Source organism: Malaya genurostris, chromosome 2 (assembly GCF_030247185.1).
Source record: "Malaya genurostris strain Urasoe2022 chromosome 2, Malgen_1.1, whole genome shotgun sequence".
In the NCBI taxonomy this organism is placed as follows: domain Eukaryota; kingdom Metazoa; phylum Arthropoda; class Insecta; order Diptera; family Culicidae; genus Malaya; species Malaya genurostris.
The window spans coordinates 60,496,803-60,517,066 of NC_080571.1; the positions used below are offsets into that span (position 1 = coordinate 60,496,803).

Below are 20,264 nucleotides of genomic sequence, written 5' to 3' on the forward strand. Positions count from 1 at the left end.
TGAATACAATTTTTCAAAATTTACCTTGTACAAGAATGGATAGACCTTAATCGTGAATATCTCTTGTTGTATTCAAAGCAGCAACATATTTTTTCTCCATATCATCGGAAATATGGTCAGCAATTTATGATAAAATTTTCAGTAGTATGAGATAACCACAAATAACTCAAAATTCAAATTTTTCAACCTGATTGATATGAACGAGCATTATGGTGAAATTCAGTGCCAAAAATAAATAGAAATAGTGAAGATACCTCGTTTGTCACTCCTCAAGGGTCTTGCCAAACCACAAAATACCAAAAAAGACACCTAAAATTACAACTTCAAAAAAGATCCCCATATTAAAGCTAAAAAGCCAAATTTAAAAACAAAAACTGTCAAATTCACAAACCAATCCAGGAACTAGCTCAAGAGAAGACAATAATCCAGTGGGCTCCGTTTCACATTCACCAACAGCATTACTGAAGTTTTCGGAAATTGTAGAATGGATTCTCGCAGCATTCAATATTTCTGAACCTCTAAGGACCATCATAATGGCATTCCTTCCAATGGCTAGAACTTTTTTGGAACAGTTATCAGCTCAATGGCCAGCTCTCTCAGGTTTAGTATCATTTGATGGATAATTTATCATCCGCCGAAAATGATTCAATCACTGTCCTGCAGTGGAATTGTCGAAGCATCATGCCAAAACTTGATTCATTTAAAGATTTGTTTCATAGTCAAAAATGTGATGTATTTGCTTTGTGCGAAAAATGGCTTGCATCAAACATAGCCTTAAATTTTAATGACTTTACCATTATACGTCTCGATAGAGAGTCCCCGTATGGTGGAGTGCTTTTAGGAATTAAGAAATGTTATTCCTTTTATAGATTAAACATTCCTTCGACTTCTAGTATAGAAGTTGTTGCTTGTCAAATAAACATTAAAGGAAAGGACATTTGCATTGCTTCGGTATATATTCCTCCAAGAGCTCAAGTTGGACAACGACAGCTTAATGAAATTGTCGAAGCCCTTCCTGCTCCACGTTTGATTTTAGGAGATTTCAATTCGCACGGAATGATGTGGGGTTCCGTTTACAATGATAGCAGATCATCTCTAATATATAATATTTGCGACAATTTTAGCATGACGGACGGTACTAAATATGGGTAGCATGACACGGATCCCAAGACCTCCTGCACGTCCAAGTGCAATAGATTTATCTCTTTGTTCGACTTCAATTCGACTAGATTGCACCTGGAAAGTATTTCCTGATTTACATGGTAGCGATCATTTAACAATCATCATCTCAATTAGCAGTAACAAAGGCATTGCTAATTCAGTTAATATTCCAATTGATTTGACAGAAAATATTGACTGGATTAAATACCAAAGTAATATTTCAAGTGTCTTAACTTCAATGGAAGAGCTCCCCCCACTTGAAGAATATGACTTCCTCGTTTGTTCGATTCTGGAGGCCGCAGAACAAGCCCAAACCAAACGATTTCTTGGTCCATCGTCTAACAGAAGGCCTCCAAACCCTTGGTGGGACAAAGAGTGTTCAGATGCTAAGCACGCGAAACAAAATGCTTTCAAGACGTTTTTAAAACGAGGAGGAGGAACTCCTCAGAATTTTGAAAATTTCTTGACTTTAGAAACCAAGTACAAGAGCATACTTCGGGCCAAGAAATGTAGCTATTGGAGACATTTTGTCGAAGGTTTGTCTAGAGAAACCTCAATGAGCACTTTTTGGAATATGGCCAGACGAATGAGGAATCGTAACGTAGGAAATGAGAGTGAGGAATACTCGAATCGATGGATATTTGTTTTTCCGAGGAAAGTTTGTCCAGATTCTGTTCCTACGCATTATTAGGGAGTCTTCTCCAAATAATAGTACCATTGATAGCACCTTTTCCATGATGGAATTTCCCATAGCACTCATGTCTTGTAACAATAACGCTCCGGGGTTGGACAGAATTAAATTCAACTTGGTGAAGAATCTGCCCGACATCGCAAAAAGACGTTTGTTGAAATTATTTAACAAGTTTCTTGAGCAAAATATTGTTCCACCTGACTGGAGGCAAGTGAAAGTTATCGCCATTCAAAAGCCGGGGAAACCAGCTTTCAATAACAACTCATATAGACCCATTGCGATGTTGTCCTGCATCAGAAAATTGTTCGAAAAAGTTATTCTACGACGTCTCGACACTTGGGTCGAGACGAACGGTTTGTTGTCAGATACTCAGTTTGGCTTCCGTAGAAATAGAGGGACGAATGATTGCCTTGCATTACTTTCGTCTGATATCCAAATTGCCTTCGCTCAAAAGCAACAAATGGCATCTGTATTTTTAGACATTAAAGGAGCATTTGATTCAGTTTCCATTGATGTTCTTTCAGACAAGCTCCACCAACATGGACTCCCAGCGGTTATGAATCCGCTCTTTTATAATTTTTACGTGAATGACATTGACAGCTGTCTTGTAACCCCATGTACACTAAGACAATTGGCAGATGATGGCGTGGTTTCAGTTACTGGACCCAAAGCTATTGATCTGCATAAACCATTGCAAGATACCTTAGATAACTTGTCCGTTTGGGCTGTTCATCTGGGTATCGAATTTCCTGCGGAGAAAACAGAGCTGGTCGTCTTCTCAAGAAAGCATGATCCCGCGCAGCTTCAGCTTCATATGATGGAAAGAATAATCCAACATGTTTTGACTTTCAAATACTTCGGGGTGTGGTTTGATTCCAAATGCAAGTGGGGAGGACACATTAGGTTTCTGATAACAAAATGCCAACAAAGCGTAAATTTTATTCGAACAATAACAGGATCTCGGTGGGGTGCTCATCCGGAAGATCTAATAAAATTGTATCAGACAACGATACTTTCAGTGATGGAATATGGATGCGTTTGCTTTCGTTCCGCTGCAAACTCTCATATTGTCAAACTGGAGCGAATTCAGTACCGTTGTTTGCGAATTGCATGCATTCGACACATACAATGAGTCTTGAAGTTCTAGCGGGAGTTCTTCCATTGAAAGATAGTTTTGGGAGCTTTCATCGCGACTGCTTATAAGATGTAAGGTAATGAATCCCCTGGTTTTTAATAACTTTGAAAGGCTAGCTGAGCTTCAATCTCAAATAAGATTCATGACAGTATATTTTAACCATATGTCACAGGAAATCAACCCTTCAAGATATATTCCTATCCGTGTCAGCCTTCTAAATGTCCCTGACTCAACTTTATTTTTCGACACATCCATGCAGCGCGAAGTGCGTGGAATACCGGAACACCTACGCTCGTTGGAAATCCCAAAAATATTTATAAATAAGTTCAGGCATATTGACTCTGAGAAAATATTTTACACGGACGGATCACGAATTGAAGAGGCTACTGGGTTTTGTATATTCAACAATAATGTTTCGGTCTCATTTAGGCCTCAAGAACTTGCATCTGTTTATATAGCCGATTTAGCAGCAGTTCATTATTGTTTGACGGTAATCGTCACATTATCTCCAAACCTTTATTTTCTCTTCACAGATAGTCTGAGTGCAATTGAAGCCATTCACTCCAACGCTGCCGTTTTACTTGGGCAAAATAAAACCTTGCCTGAACGTCATATTGAATGATAATTATCAAATCACAATAGTTTGGGTCCCGGCTCATTGCTCCATTCCAGGCAATGAAGGAGCCGATATTTTAGCCAAACGTGGTGCTATTGAGGGTGAAATTTTTGAGAGATCGATTGCTTTCAACGAATTCCGTAGCGCGTCTCGCCAAAGAACACTTGCTAGCTGGCAATCTTCTTGGGATAAAGATGATCTGGGTCGGTGGATGCACTCAATTATTCCTAAAATATCGACAAAGGCATGATTCAGGGGACTGGATGTGAGTAGAGATTTCATTCGTGTGATGTCCAGACTCATGTCCAATCATTACACGTTAGATGCACATCTCCTTCGAATTGGACTTTCCGAGACTAATCATTGTGCTTGTGGCGAAGGTTACCGCGATATTGACATTGTTGTTTGGAGAATATCGTGATGTCAGATCTCAACTAATAAATTCCTTGCGTACCCAAGGTAGACTATCCAATGTCCCAGTTCGCGACATTGTTGCTTGTCGTGACGTTCCTTACATGAAACTTCTTTATTATTTCATTAAGTCCATTGGAGTTCCAATTATAATTTTATTTTATGTTAGACTGTTTTCTCTTCCATGAGTTCAACCAATAGCCAGCTATCTTATATTAAATAAAGGTGATGAACTGATACAAACAAACCTGAAATAGTTGGAAATAGATCATGTACAAAATAAATGTATTTCATTTAATGTAAATTATAATAGCAACTCGTCTGATAAAAACAGTGTTTAGATTACCTAATGAATAATAACATACTAATATGATATTCGAAATGTGCTAGGTTTAAAGTACTAAATATGTGTTGTGGATGCCACGGCAAACAAAAACTTATGTATTATGCCTATGAAATAAAAGCATTTATGAAAACAAGGATTTGTAATCGAGTTTCACGTAGGTTTCGTCGTCCATGATTATGCAGTTCAATTTTCCAGTAAGAATCGTATTGTACAGCTTTCGAACCCTCGGCCTGATCGATGCTTCTTGTTTCGGACTACGTTTTGGTTGTTTTGAAGATTCAAACGTTCTTTAGCACGAAGAACATTTAACTTCGAAGTGCCCACTTTTTTGGCCTCATCCCGAACTGAAACCTTCTTCTTTTGCTCGAACGTCTTCAGTATACGTTTATCCAACTGAGGGTTAGCAGGACCTTTTTTTCGACCCGTTTTTGGTTTATCCTCAAAGGCGTTATCCTCACCGCACTTCCTGGTTGCATTTCGCAAGGCTTTTTCACTTACTCCTTACATTTTTGCTATCTTTCTCAGTGACAGTCCGCGTTCTGTCCACCATTTGTACACAATTTTTCGAAGTTGTTCTGCTAGAAGTCCACGCATTTCGAAACAAAATAATGAAAACGAATAGCACAAGTGGTTAGAGAAGAGTGTAAACAACAGGATGCAGCCAAAAAATTGACAGATTCAACAAGATGGCAACACTTTTATACATATTCTGCTTGAACTTGAAAATTAGCAGAGCGGAATCGAACGACTTGTAATAGCTTGGTATAATACACTCGAAAAAAAAGTATTCATAGAAGTAATGGTGTGTCAGTACGGTCGAAAGCTTCACTAAAGTCTCAATCCTAGCCGCCTCATTGCCGGTACCTTTGTATCGGGAGCGGGTCATTGCACCGAAAGCCATTTCGCCGAAAGTCGTTTCGCCGCCGACCCGCGGCGGCCTCTTGCATACAAACCTGTAACCGCCTCGTTTGCCCGGTCTACTCAAAGCTAGGTTTCTTTGCTTTAGTTAGCTCCGAACGAGCGGTAGCGAGGTCGGACAGCACACGAATCAAATCGATGTGGCGAAGCCGCATTAGATATTTTTTTATTTAGTAAACGGAAAATACCACATACATTTGCTTGATAGATACCTATGGAATTGCTTTGATGATTAGTAGTCAACAAGTTTCTTTGGGAACTCTGTTCCGAGGTTCATGAATCTATCTTTATTCAAAAAGTACAATTGTAGGTCAACAAAACGGGCATCATCTTTAATTTGTTTTTATTTTAAATCGATTCCCATTACGATTTTAATACATTTGCAGGAATCGGCGAATTATCCTTTCGGCGAAATGGCTTTCGGCGAAATGACATTCAGCGAAGTGGCCCTTTCGGCGAAATGACCCTTTCGGCGAAATGACTTTCGGCGAAACGGCTTTCGGCGAAATGGCTTTCGGCGAAATGGCTTTCGGCGACATGACCCTGATCCCTTTGTATCCCAACATCTTCTCTGTTCTTCAGTCAGAAAGATTTGGGTATATTCCAAAAGCTGCTTAGAATTTTATTCAGTTTCGTTGCGTTAACTTTCAAGTGTGGATAATTACAGGAAATCGACCTGCTAAAAACTAATTAATTCCGTTACTTGACTTCTTTTGTATTAAAATTTACTATACAGGGCCGAGTGTCAATTGAAAAATACAAAACTAGTCACGAAACCTTTTTCTGTCATAATTTTGCACGCTTAAGGTGTCCATGGTGTCCAGCGAGCCACAAATGGCAACCAAGAAACCGCCTACCCTCCCACTTCACCGTCCGCTATTTTGCCGTGCCTTTTAATGTAAACAAACCATGAAACACATTTTATCTACGCGTAGGGGTAAATATATTGCGTAGAATTGCTACTGCAGTTTGGTGACATAATCACTCATCGTATTGATATATGTTTATGATAAACTATCAACTCTGAAGAATGATTTGTGCAAAACTGTTTCGACCTTTATTAGAAGATTTCTTCTTAGAATGTTATTACTTTTCACTCACCTCAAGATTTAAACTGCTGATTATAGCTCTGTGACATAAGTAAGCTTTATGAAACTCTTTTGAGTTGTTCTTCACCGGTAAACTTATCCTCTGATATAAACATTTTATAATAAAACCTTTGAATAACTCACAGTTCTGGTTTTGAAAATTTTCCAAAAATCCACGATAAAAAGTTTGTCAGCCTACTTTAGTATTGGTAATACCACCCTTTTATATTGGCAGTGATGCCATACATAATTGGAGAAAAAAAACCTTGCAATGCACTAAAAATGGTAATATTTTCAATTAGTCGCACATTGATATAGTTAAAATTACGGATCAAAACTACTTTCGTACGTCACCATCTAAAATTTCAATATTTAAAAAAACGATAACATTTGCCAAATTTCCATTTCAAACACTGCTTCCCTTCCTAGTTATCCGCAACCCTGTTGTCTTGTTTACCGTCGCTATGGAATGCAAAAAATAAACAAACAGTTCAAGTATTGCAATCTTTTCAAAATACCTCGTCCATCTAAGAAAAAGAAAGCAGTGCTAATTCGCAAAAATCAATAGGAAAATAGATGGAATACGTTGATAGAGTGTATTTTGGGTAGTGAGTATGTGCGGGACTCATCAGTTCAAACAGTGGAAGAACTGCTAGAAGTACCAGTTCAAAACAATACCACAGAATTTAGAAACTGTACTGGATTCAATAATTTGGTATCAATAGGTAAAGTTCTAAAACATTTTCGTCAATATATGAAATTATATCTTCAAATTTGCATGATAAATCTTTTCAGAGCAACTAGCCGATTTATCGTCAAGCCCTCTCGTCAAATACCACTTGACTGTTCCCTGGGCGAGGTTGCTTCCCTATCCGAAAACGATGAAGTTGTCGACAAAATGGACTAATTTAGAATTTGTTAGTTTGTATTTTTTGAATATGTGAGCTTCATATTCTAAAATTAAAATTAATACAAAATGGCATTGCAACAGAGTTTGTTCTGATTTCGTGTTGTGTTACTATACTTAATCCATCAATGTAAAAGCTTCTTTTTTACTTTGTAAAGTAAGAAAAATGCCTAGAACCAAACGAAGGCAAATAGTCAACTATCTTCCTTGGCACAATCATTATATTTTTTTAGTCGTATGATTGCAATTTGGTAACCCCAGAATGAGCATGAAGATGAGATAAGTCCACCCTGTTCTGCTAGGTGATTTGAATAATTTCATTTTTTTTCTTGCAACTGTGTTCCTTTCAGCACACAAATATTATTATTTCATTCTTCTCTACTCACAAATACTATTACTATATGAAAAAGTATTGTTTTACCAATACTTTTACACTTATTTCCCTTGGCTTCTGTCCACGGTCACCTTAATACTTAGTGATTTGTTTTTCATAGTTTAACTTGCAATCATATCGAAAACGTATTACAACATCGTTTTAGTATCTCAATAGTATACCTTTGAAAAAACAGTTTGAATAAATCTCATATTTTCACAGCATGCCGTATTGATGTCATCCGAATGATTATTCCTTCTCACACCTCGCATATAGTAAAAACGGCTTTTAGCCTAACCTCTAAATAACCAAAATCTATGGTCGGCAAGTTCAGTCGCCTATTCGTTTCCTTCGGAACGTCAAGAAAGGCATTGCGCTTCGGTGCAATAGAGCGGCTCAAATTGAACTGTTCAACTTTTCACTAAGCAATTCCATTTGAACTGCTCTGCGCTGACGAGTCGAAAACGAAACCCAAAAAGAATAGTCTGTCGCATTGTTTTGCTCAGTCATCGCGTGCCTTCGTTCAGGATCGAACCGACTTGCACTCGATGCAGTTCGATAATGCCGCTTTTAATGACATAGTGATCGGTCGGGTCTCGCACACAACCCCTGTCAAAATGTTGTGCTTCCTAATTCGTTTATTCAGACTTCCTAGAAAAAAATGTATTGGATGATAAAATCAAAAACACTGTGAACAGTTATTATATCGAATAGTAGATGACATTACGTAACGTGATTGTACACGTTAAGAACAATGACTACTAAAAATAGAAAGTTATTGTTATCTAAATAGCTACCCTAATCGGTTCCATCATCTCTGATCAAAATGAGTGATATAGAAAAACAGAGAAATTTCCAGAGTGATTGTTGACCTATTCTCAACGAGAAAGACAAAAACACGCAACAGATTATAACAAATATCGATTGAATTGCTGACACTCCACTACTCCTGGTGACTCGTCCGACTCCAAACCCGACCCGACGGCAGATCAGAAACATTGTTAACGCCTATAATTTACATGAATAGCCAGCTTTCCGGATACGATTATGTTTGTGAAATGTTAGCGGTGGCTTTCCTGAATCAGTTATTACGGATTGTGATCACTAATGCTGTGAAACAAAGCTTTTCAGGTTGATTTCACGCTCGAACTAGTTCGTACAGCTCAGACCAGACCGACTAGAATGGCTCGAATGGATCTAGCAGCAGAAACAAAAGCATGCCTCCGTAACATAATAAAGCTTAGCAATCGTCTCTCTCCTAGGGAAACGTAATTAAATTTGTCTCCCTCGGAGCATGCAAGTCGGCGACATCCATTCAATAGTGACAACGTTTACACATAAGTTATTTATTTTTTCATTATCTACCAGCGAGCAGCGTGATTCACACTTGAACCTTAGCAACCTTTAACCAATTGTCCTTAACCACAAACGCATACACACCTACCATGTGGTAGTAGCACAAATTCAACTATCCTGTTGAGCATAGCTCATTAATGACAAACGTTTTCGTTCTTTTGTCGTTTCTTTTCCGCAGGAGCAGGACTACGGGACGATCATGTGCTGGGCGGACAACGCAGTAGGCCAACAGCGGGAACCGTGCGTGTTTCATCTGATTGCCGCCGGAAAGCCCGAGATGCCGTACAACTGTTCCCTGGTCAACCAAACGTCCGATTCGCTGGAGGTGGACTGTGCCGAAGGTAATTATATGGTCATTTATTTTCTTGACATCGCAACACGAGCCACTGACAATCCGAGAGGGCTTGGGCGGGTCGCCATAGAGCAGCACAAAAAAAAAGTTCCCACCGTCAGACGCGTGGTGAAGCCAGTCCCGATCGATGAACTTGAGGTGGCGTTTTTTTTTTTGCTTTGTGTACGGCCCCCGGTGGATGGGAGGTTTTCCGGGAAGGGGAGCGACATTATTTTTAAGTAATTATGAGGATTTCGTTTTCGAGCACAACCACCACCACCAACAGCAGCAACAACAACACGAGCCGCAACAGTGTTTTTCAGGTTCGGAAATCCGCCGCGGGGCACTTGAACGCGTCATGCAAATAACCGAAGCCGTATCACAGCGTATAATTAAGCTACTTTTAATTACGATCTATCCACCGCCTTTCCTGCTTTGACCTTTACAACTTTTACATAACAGAAAACTTTGCAGGAACTGTAAAAAAACCTTTCTACCTTACCTTTTGAAATTCAATTCAACCGTCCAGACGTAAATATTTAATTATCTTACCTTCTCTGTCCGATTCGAACATTACAAAAAAAAAACATTTTACCCGTGGCCCGCTTGGACTGGTTCATTTTCCCATCGATTAACATGTCACACATTTCCCACACAGCTACGATTGCACTGACCTCCGAAGCTTCGGGGCCTCGACTGGTCTCCACCACCTACAGGGGATTTCACGCCCCTCTTGAGGAACGAACTGTTTTGGATTTTTTTTTGCTACATCGTCAGAAAAGAAGGCCAAAACACGCTACTGGCAGCTTTAAAAACGCCACGCACCCGCGGAGAGGCACAACACGCAAGGTCAAAAATTAGCCTAAATCGATACTCCACACAACACGCGACACGTGAAAGTGTAACTCATATTTCGTTGTACGCTGCTGTTGTTGTAAATCGCGACCCCAGGCGATAACAAGCCCTCGGAGACTAGGGGCGGGGCTCACAACGGGTGTGCAAAATGGGACACCTTAGCACGGGACGAAATTTCCGGGATGAAATTAAAGTTCGGAGTCCTGGACTCTTTAGAAAAATTCTAATACAAAAAAATTCGAAATTAGGTAAAAAAAATTATTGCGCTTCAAGGAATCGTTAAAAAATTCCAACTAGAACTATCGTAGTTCCTAACAAAACATCCGAACCTGCACATCTCTTGCAGGATCAGAATGCTTTTTTGTGAAATTTTAAATAAAGTTAACATGGTTTTAATCAGTTGATGCACAGAACGAGGAGGTTTCATGCCTACAGAAGAACAACTTTGACAACAACTGCAGCTAGGTTGAACTGTTCTGGAAATTCGACAAAAACTTTTTTTCAATGCGTGAGTACATATCTTATCGTATCTGAAACTATAATTGATCATTCAACTCTCATCCGAAATACGCACGGATCGACCCAGGTAATACGAGATGTGTTGATCAATTCAGTATTTCTAGTTCTCTAAGTTTTGTCTTAAACTCAACATTGTCTTGCAGTCTCAATTGAACTACTATTGTCACTTGACGGCTAAACTTAAATTTGGCATTCCATTTTTAACAGATTATGTTAAACTTCTAATGCCAAATCGCAAATCCACATAATCCGCCAAGCGTAAAGTACTTGCCAAAAGAACGAAACAAACTGGCCGCAAACAAATTATAGTCATTAAGGGCATTAGCAGATCAACATAATCTGCTAACCCGATGATCCCAAATGGTGATGATCCGAAAGCGAAACGTAAAAAATGAAATTGGACACTTGGTTAATTTGGTAAATTTGGTAAATTTGTTAGATTTTGTAGATTTGGTCAATTTGGTAAATTTGGTAAATTTGGTAAATTTACTGAATTTACTGAATTTACTGAATTTACTGAATTTACTGAATTTACTGAATTTACTGAATTTACTGAATTTACTGAATTTACTGAATTTACTGAATTAACTGAATTTACTGAATTTACTGAATTTACTGAATTTACTGAATTTACTGAATTTACTGAATTTACTGAATTTACTGAATTTACTGAATTTACTGAATTTACTGAATTTACTGAATTTACTGAATTTACTGAATTTACTGAATTTACTGAATTTACTGAATTTACTGAATTTACTGAATTTACTGAATTTACTGAATTTACTGAATTTACTGAATTTACTGAATTTACTGAATTTACTGAATTTACTGAATTTACTGAATTTACTGAATTTACCGAATTTACTGAATTTACTGAATTTACTGAATTTACTGAATTTACTGAATTTACTGAATTTACTGAATTTACTGAATTTACTGAATTTACTGAATTTACTGAATTTACTGAATTTACTGAATTTACTGAATTTACTGCATTTACTGAATTTACTGAATTTACTGAATTTACTGAATTTACTGAATTTACTGAATTTACTGAATTTACTAAATTTACTGAATTTACTGAATTTACTAATTTTACTGAATTTACTGAATTTACTGAATTTACTGAATTTACCGTATTTACTGAATTTACTGAATTTATTGAATTTACTGAATTTACTGAATTTACTGAATTTACTGAATTTACTGAATTTACTGAATTTACTGAATGTACTGAATTTACTGAATTTACTGAATTTACTGAATTTACTGAATTTACTGAATTTACTGAATTTACTGAATTTACTGAATTTACTGAATTTACTGAATTTACTGAATTTACTGAATTTACTGAATTTACTGAATTTACTGAATTTACTGAATTTACTGAATTTACTGAATTTACTGAATTTACTGAATTTACTGAATTTACTGAATTTACTGAATTTACTGAATTTACTGAATTTACTGAATTTACTGAATTTACTGAATTTACTGAATTTACTGAATTTACTGAATTTACTGAATTTACTGAATTTACTGAATTTACTGAATTTACTGAATTTACTGAATTTACTGAATTTACTGAATTTACTGAATTTACTGAATTTACTGAATTTACTGAATTTACTGAATTTACTGAATTTACTGAATTTACTGAATTTACTGAATTTACTGAATTTACTGAATTTACTGAATTTACTGAATTTACTGAATTTACTGAATTTACTGAATTTACTGAATTTACTGAATTTACTGAATTTACTGAATTTACTGAATTTACTGAATTTACTGAATTTACTGAATTTACTGAATTTACTGAATTTACTGAATTTACTGAATTTACTGAATTTACTGAATTTACTGAATTTACTGAATTTACTGAATTTACTGAATTTACTGAATTTACTGAATTTACTGAATTTACTGAATTTACTAATTTTACTGAATTTACTGAATTTACTGAATTTACTGAATTTACCGAATTTACTGAATTTACAGAATTTATTGAATTTACTGAATTTACTGAATTTACTGAATTTACTGAATTTACTGAATTTACTGAATTTACTGAATTTACTGAATTTACTGAATTTACTGAATTTACTGAATTTACTGAATTTACTGAATTTACTGAATTTACTGAATTTACTGAATTAACTGAATTTACTGAATTTACTGAATTTACTGAATTTACTGAATTCACTGAATTTACTGAATTTACTGAATTTACTGAATTTACTGAATTTACTGAATTTACTGAATTTACTGAATTTACTGAATTTACTGAATTTACTGAATTTACTGAATTTACTGAATTTACTGAATTTACTGAATTTACTGAATTTACTGAATTTACTGAATTTACTGAATTTACTGAATTTTCTGAATTTACTGAATTCACTGAGTTTACTGAATTCACTGTATTTACTGAATTTACTGAATTCACTGAATCTACTGAATTTACTGAATTTACTGAATTTACTGAATTTACTGAATTTACTGAATTTACTGAATTTACTGAATTTACTGAATTTATTGAATTTACTGAATTTACTGAATTTATTGAATTTACTGAATTTACTGAATTTACTGAATTTACTGAATTTACCGTATTTACTGAATTTACTGAATTTATTGAATTTACTGAATTTACTGAATTTACTGAATTTACTGAATTTACTGAATGTACTGAATTTACTGAATTTACTGAATTTACTGAATTTACTGAATTTACTGAATTTACTGAATTTACTGAATTTACTGAATTTACTGAATTTACTGAATTTACTGAATTTACTGAATTTACTGAATTTACTGAATTTACTGAATTTACTGAATTTACTGAATTTACTGAATTTACTGAATTTACTGAATTTACTGAATTTACTGAATTTACTGAATTTACTGAATTTACTGAATTTACTGAATTTACTGAATTTACTGAATTTACTGAATTTACTGAATTTACTGAATTTACTGAATTTACTGAATTTACTGAATTTACTGAATTTACTGAATTTACTGAATTTACTGAATTTACTGAATTTACTGAATTTACTGAATTTACTGAATTTACTGAATTTACTGAATTTACTGAATTTACTGAATTTACTGAATTTACTGAATTTACTGAATTTACTGAATTTACTGAATTTACTGAATTTACTGAATTTACTGAATTTACTGAATTTACTGAATTTACTGAATTTACTGAATTTACTGAATTTACTGAATTTACTGAATTTACTGAATTTACTGAATTTACTGAATTTACTGAATTCCACCTTTTATCCTAACTCGAGTTAACGATTCAATGCATAGGGCACTGCTTTTACTAGCCAGTTCGAGTATGTTCGAGCCCGATGGAAGGATTCTTAGTGTCAGTGGGATCGTAGCACCTGTAACTATGAATCGGCTGCAAAATCTTTTGAAACAGAAGGTCAAATTTCACAAAAAATGTAATGGTTTTAACTGCCATATTGACGAGTGGTTCTATGATATTGATTTTTTTTAAGCAACCGGAACATTTGCTTGAAATCAAAGATGTTTTAGGTATTGTCAAGAAATCTTTTTCAAATATTTTGAAGATGTATTTCTTACATTAAAAATACATACAATTTTTTTTTCATAAACACGTTTATTTCATAGGCAATATACATAAGTTTTTTTTCGCCGTGGCATCCACAATACATTATACTTTAAATCTAATACATTTAGAATATCATATTAGTATGTTGATATTCATTAGTTAATCTGAACATTGTTTTTATCAAGCGAGTTGTTATTATAAATTACATTGAATAAAATACATTTATTTTGTACATGATCTTATAACTATTTCAAGTTTGTTTGTATCAGTTCATCACTTTTATTCAATATCATATAGTTGGCTATTGATTGAACTCATGAAAGAGAAAACAGTTTAACATAAAATAAAATTTTAATTGGAACTCCAATGGACTTAATGAACTGACAAAGAAGTTTCATGAAAGGAAGGTCACGACAAGCAAGAATGTCGCGAACTGGGTCATTGGATAGTCTACCTTGGGTACGCAAGGAATTTATTAGTTGAGATCTGACATCACGATACTCCACACATGTCCAAACGACATGCTCAATATCGCGATAACCTTCGCCATAAGCACAATGATTAGTCTCGGAAAGTCCAATTCGAAGGAGATGTGCATCTAACATGTAGTGATTGCACATGAGTTTGGAAATCACACGAATGAAGTCCCTACTCACATCCAGTCCCCTGAACCATGCCTTTGTCGGTATTTTAGGAATAATTGAATGCATCCACCGATCCAGATCATCTTTATCCCAAGAAGCTTGCCAGCTGGCAAGTGTTCTTTAGCGAGACGTGCTATAGAATTCATTGAAAACAATCGGTCTCTCATAAATTTCACCCTCAATAGCACCACGTTTGGCTAAACTATCGGCTCTTTCATTGCTTCTAATGGAGTAATCAGCCGGGACCCAAACTATTGTGATTTCATAATTATTGTTCAATATGTCGTTCAGGCACTGTTTTATTTTGCCCAAGAAAAAGGGTTCATTTTTGCCAGCAGCATTTGAGCGAATGGCTTCAATTGCACTCAGGCTATCTGTGAAAAGAAAATAATGTGACGATTACACTCAAACTATAATGAACTGCTGCTAACTCGCTATACAAACAGATGCAGGTTCTTGAAGCCTGAATGAAGCCGAAACATTATTGTTGAATATACCAAATCCAGTAGCCTCTTCAATTCGTGATCCGTTACATACAAAATTTAAAGCATATCTTTTCACACCCGACTTTCGAGCCACTCTGAATATTTTAGCAATGAATAAATAATTTTTGAACAATCAACCATGCGTCTCCATTACCGCTCTGTTTGAAGGAAACGGAATGTGCTTAGTTCTAGTAAATTTAGTATTTATGATTTTTTTTGCTAGTTTTGCTATTATTGGTGCCTCCTAATTACTGATTCCGCAGTGAATTTTACCGTTTTGTTTTGAAGAGCCTTCGCAAGCGCTCCGAAGGTGATAATTGCGTAGGCAACAATTTGAACCTAATGGTACTAAAAATTCTTCTTTGTCAAAGATATCTCTGATGTTTTGGATGTTTAGTTCAAAATATGCATGCGTGTCACTGCATGCTCATGTAAAACAGCATTGGTTTTTCCTACGCCTTGTCGGGAATGACAATTCATTCAACCACTGCATAAAAAAATATTTGAACTTCGCAAACATTCATTCAATATCCAAGCATTAATGTTTTATCTATGCATGAATTTAGATCATTTTTATTATTCATTCTGACCTAATCAAAATAAAAAACCAAATGCCGATGATTAAATATTCAACAATCATATATACGTGAATGGGTTTCACTTTATGCAAAAAAGTCACTGCCGAATTCAATCTGTTCCATCCTCTTTCTATTTTTTTTGTCGAATTTCACAGTTCCGTGAGCAAACTAAACAATCGATTTTATCTGCCATGTGTGGGAGGGGGATCAATTTTCGACAGCTACACCCGCCCGCCCAGAGCTTGTGAAATTTTGATCGAACGGTAAATACCCGAAACACTCAGCAGAACCGATCGATACGGTTTTGATTGACAGACTACCTGTAATCTCGAAAAGTAAGTAACACATGAGAAACCGAAGTACCCTTCGCTGAGAACACATCCATCGTCGCTATTTACTCGCGTTGAACATACTTGCTTCTGAAAGAGCTTTCGTACCCGGGAATGTCAAACTTTGTTCGGAGGGCAGCGAGAAGTAAGCGGTTTTAGTGGTCTAGCTTCAGCGGTATGCATGTTTATTTCATAAGATCATTGACTTGACCGTAATTCCTGTTTCCCCACTGGTGCGGCAGTTCCACGACGCTCGACTTCACACGTTTCCCATCATGATTGTTTAGGCGATAGAATGTTAGACTGCGGTTCTAGTAAGCAAGCAAGCAAGCAAGCAGTGAACACTTCACTATTTTCCCATGACGGAGATGATTTATTACCAACGAATCACGGGCTTCGGTCAGATGCCCGTGGTTTCGCGTCCAATGCCCAAGAAAAGCTGAGCGACACCACAGGTGGGAGGTCCACGAGGGGAAACCACGCTGCGTGTAGAAACCGTAAATTTAATAAGCCGTGGTCGGTATCGAACTTGGTGGATGTCGCGGCCGGAAGAAGGGAATGATTGGAACTAGCAAGCAGCAATGTTACACGTTCGGTTTGATATCGATGTGGCTTGTGATGAATGGAAAGCCCGGCGGTGCTGGCATGTATGGGTTTGTGTTGACTCGAAAAATTACGGTCGTGGAAATGAGCAACGATAACAAACGGGGTATGTTTGATTAAAGGCTAAAACCTAGTTCTGGGGCAGGAAATTACTGCGAAAGCTTTCGATGAATATGATCTTATTCCGCGTTATGAAACGAGTGAACAGTATTTAGTTTTAATCAACAATCAATAAATCAACAAAGGTTACTACTTAAGAAAAATTATGTCCATTCATATTAAGCAATTGAATATGTGTCGCTTGAAAAGATGTAGGAAATGGCCAGCGAAATATATTTTTTTTTAACTAACACTTCTGAACGGAGTTTACTTCACTGTTTTTGCCATCACGGTTAGGGTTCGACTGATAGAGCTGTCAAATTTTGTCTGCTGACTCATGGGTTACTATTATTGATGCTGCATGGGTAGTTTCGTCAGTGCGGGTGAAGGTAAATCCAAGAAAAATCAGCAATTGTTGTCCATTTTTTAATGCAAACGTTATTGTCGTCATAATTTTATCATCTTTAAGTAACGTCAAAATTTTAAAAATTCCTTAAATATCCGATTTTTATTTTTTTATTTCTTCAAACGGAAAATGTTTCTCAGAGTTTTAAACTATGCTAATCATCGATCAAGTTTCCACTTGAACCAATTAAGTGAAAGCAGGTAACCTAATAAGGTAACCTGGATCCATGTCTCTCCAGGTCCGGGTCAATGCTTGCCTGAGGCCTGAGGGCTACTCGGGTAGCGTTTTGAAAAGGATTTCGCCAACATGACGCGTCATGCTGGGCAATCCAGCGGATTAAGATCGAGGCTGGATAGCGACCGCATATCTAACGCTCAGAACGGCAGATGTTCCATCAACCAGTTTTTCTCGGAGCGTCATCTTGTTGAAATACAACATACTGACTTAAAATCCCGATACAGATCTCCGCATTTACCTTGTCACCTTCTGGAATGCCATCGGAAGACCTCAATCAAAAATCCGTAACGCTAAGGAACGGCTTGGTCAGAAACACGTTTTTATGCTAGTCGGCCTAGTCTTTTATCGGAAGACAACAAATATAGCAATCGGTTCTAGAATTTGACACCGAATCGACGGCAAAAATACTCTCGTCGATAAACTAGATTACCTCAGGAAGCTCAGCTCGACTCTTACACTGAACGACCAAAATTAGCTCTGCGCCTAATTCGTTTTACTGTTTTTGAATTAGTTGATTTTAACAAAAAAATTCCAAAATAAATATGAAATTAGTTAAAATTGAGAATTTACTTTGCTGAAAAAAGCTCTTATTTTTAGAGAATGTGTTTAGTTGGCTAATATCCTGGACACAAACCAGCAATATTTCATTCCAACACGAAATTCTCATTGCCAACTTATTTTGTTATTAAAATTATAAAATTTGTTTCTATTTCTCTCTAATAGTACTGTTGTTGTACCGTTGAATTCCACTATGTTATATCACGTCATTACACTCTCACAAAGTCACTATTTTCACAGTCACTATTTTTCCGAAAGTGTTTCAAACGTTATAATACAGATACGTATTTCGGAATGCTATTTGCATCCTTCTTCAGTGTATTTAGTTGTTTCTATTTATCTATCACCATCATTGCTGAAGGACAGCACAAAGAAAACAAAAATGAAATTGGGTATATTAACAAGTTTATTAGCCAAAAACTCATGAGAAGTGTCAAAGCAAAACAATCCATTAAAAAACTCAAAAGGACAGTCTTGTTGAAACTGCTTGCAAATTGTTTTAATGTTTTTCGCATGTGTTACGATATATTCATATATAAATTTCTGAACCGATATGCAAAAATGACGTAAACTCTTAGTAAAAAGTGCATTTATTCATATTTCGTGTGCAATTGAAGCGTTTGTGCGTAATAATTGTATAAATCAAAAGATGCTTTTCGTATCTTCCAACCTTCCGGGCTACGCAGTCCGTGTGTACTACTTGTACTCGGTTTTTGTTTTCCGAGTGCTCAAAGTTTTCAGTGAGAGAGTCGATTTCGCAAAGTCGAATGGAGAAAACAGCGATTTAGAAGAAACACTTTCAAAAAGAAGTTTATGTTTCGTTTATGTATTTTTCTCCAATACAACATCGTATTTATACCTGCCAATATAGATATATATATATATTTTTTTCGATAGTAGTGTACCATCTTGTGGCTAGTAGTCATTGCGGTGTTAACGTTTTTTTCGGTGACAGAGCGCTATATAACTGCAAATTGCAGAAACCAATTCAACCATTAATGATGGTTGAAAACAATGTTTTATTTCTCTAATTCAACTAAAAAAATAGTTGAATTGAAATGAAATATGTGAAATGACAGCACGTTTAATTGGTGAATTCTACTAAAAAATAGCCATTTCAACAAATATTTTATTTTTATTAAAAATGTTAAAATTAAAAAATCTATATTAGCAAAAGTAAGATTTTTTTAGTTGTCTTAAAAAATAACTAACTAAAATCAGAAAATCAACTAATTTTTCCGCCAAAAAGCTGATTTCGGTCTTTCCGTGTAGCTCCCAAATGCGGCTGGCAATCATGTGACACAATATGTTTACGTTTCGTCTTAGACCCGTCAGTGCATAACAGTTCACGTTGAACTGTTATGCCCCTTGCAGTTCAGCATAAACCACTAGGCAAACGTAAAGCTATTGCAGGGTTGTTACGAAAAATTTCAAAATCAAAACGCGAGAAATCGAAAACTAAAACGCGCGAAATCCGCGCGAAGTTGAAAACTAAAACGCGCGATATTCGAGTGAAGCGTTTGACAACTATTTTTATGCAGGTGATACTTTACGCAGTACTTGAAAATTCACTTAAATATAATTTAAAAATCAGCATAAGTTTGTCATATGAACACAATAAATAAGTCCGCATACTTCGAGAATCCCCATGAGAACGATTTCATTTTTATTCTTCATCTTTTTCGATGCCCTTAGTTAAAGAGCAAGACTTTCTGCAAGCGTATGAGTAATGTCAAAACAATATGTGGGTAAAAACAAATTCCGGCGCCAGTGATGGCCCAGCACACGAGCCAGCTCGCATACAGTCCGTGTGCTGTACCTTTTCAAAAACACACACACAAAGTCTGAAGCACACGCCAGCTCATCTGCTGGCTCATGAGCTGGAATGAGGAGCTAGTTCGTGAGCTGGTTCACGTGCTAGCTCATGTGCTGACTTGAGCGTCGGTTTTTTTTCTTTATTCAATAATATAATATAAATTTTAAGCACACAGTGTCCGCTCTTGCATTGTCTCTTGTCAGCAGG

At 36.1% G+C, this 20,264-nt stretch overlaps 1 protein-coding gene across 5 annotated transcripts in view; it reads left to right on the forward strand.

Annotated features, from left to right (window-relative positions):
* The window catches only part of LOC131427224 (synaptogenesis protein syg-2), a 957,395-nt gene that overhangs the window by 778,648 nt on the left and 158,483 nt on the right, over positions 1–20,264 (forward strand). For all 5 annotated transcript variants that reach the window (XM_058590216.1, XM_058590219.1, XM_058590218.1 and 2 more), the window contains one exon: positions 9,181–9,343. In XM_058590216.1, coding sequence (XP_058446199.1) covers positions 9,181–9,343 — 163 coding nt within the window. The remainder of the gene's footprint in view (positions 1–9,180; positions 9,344–20,264) is intronic.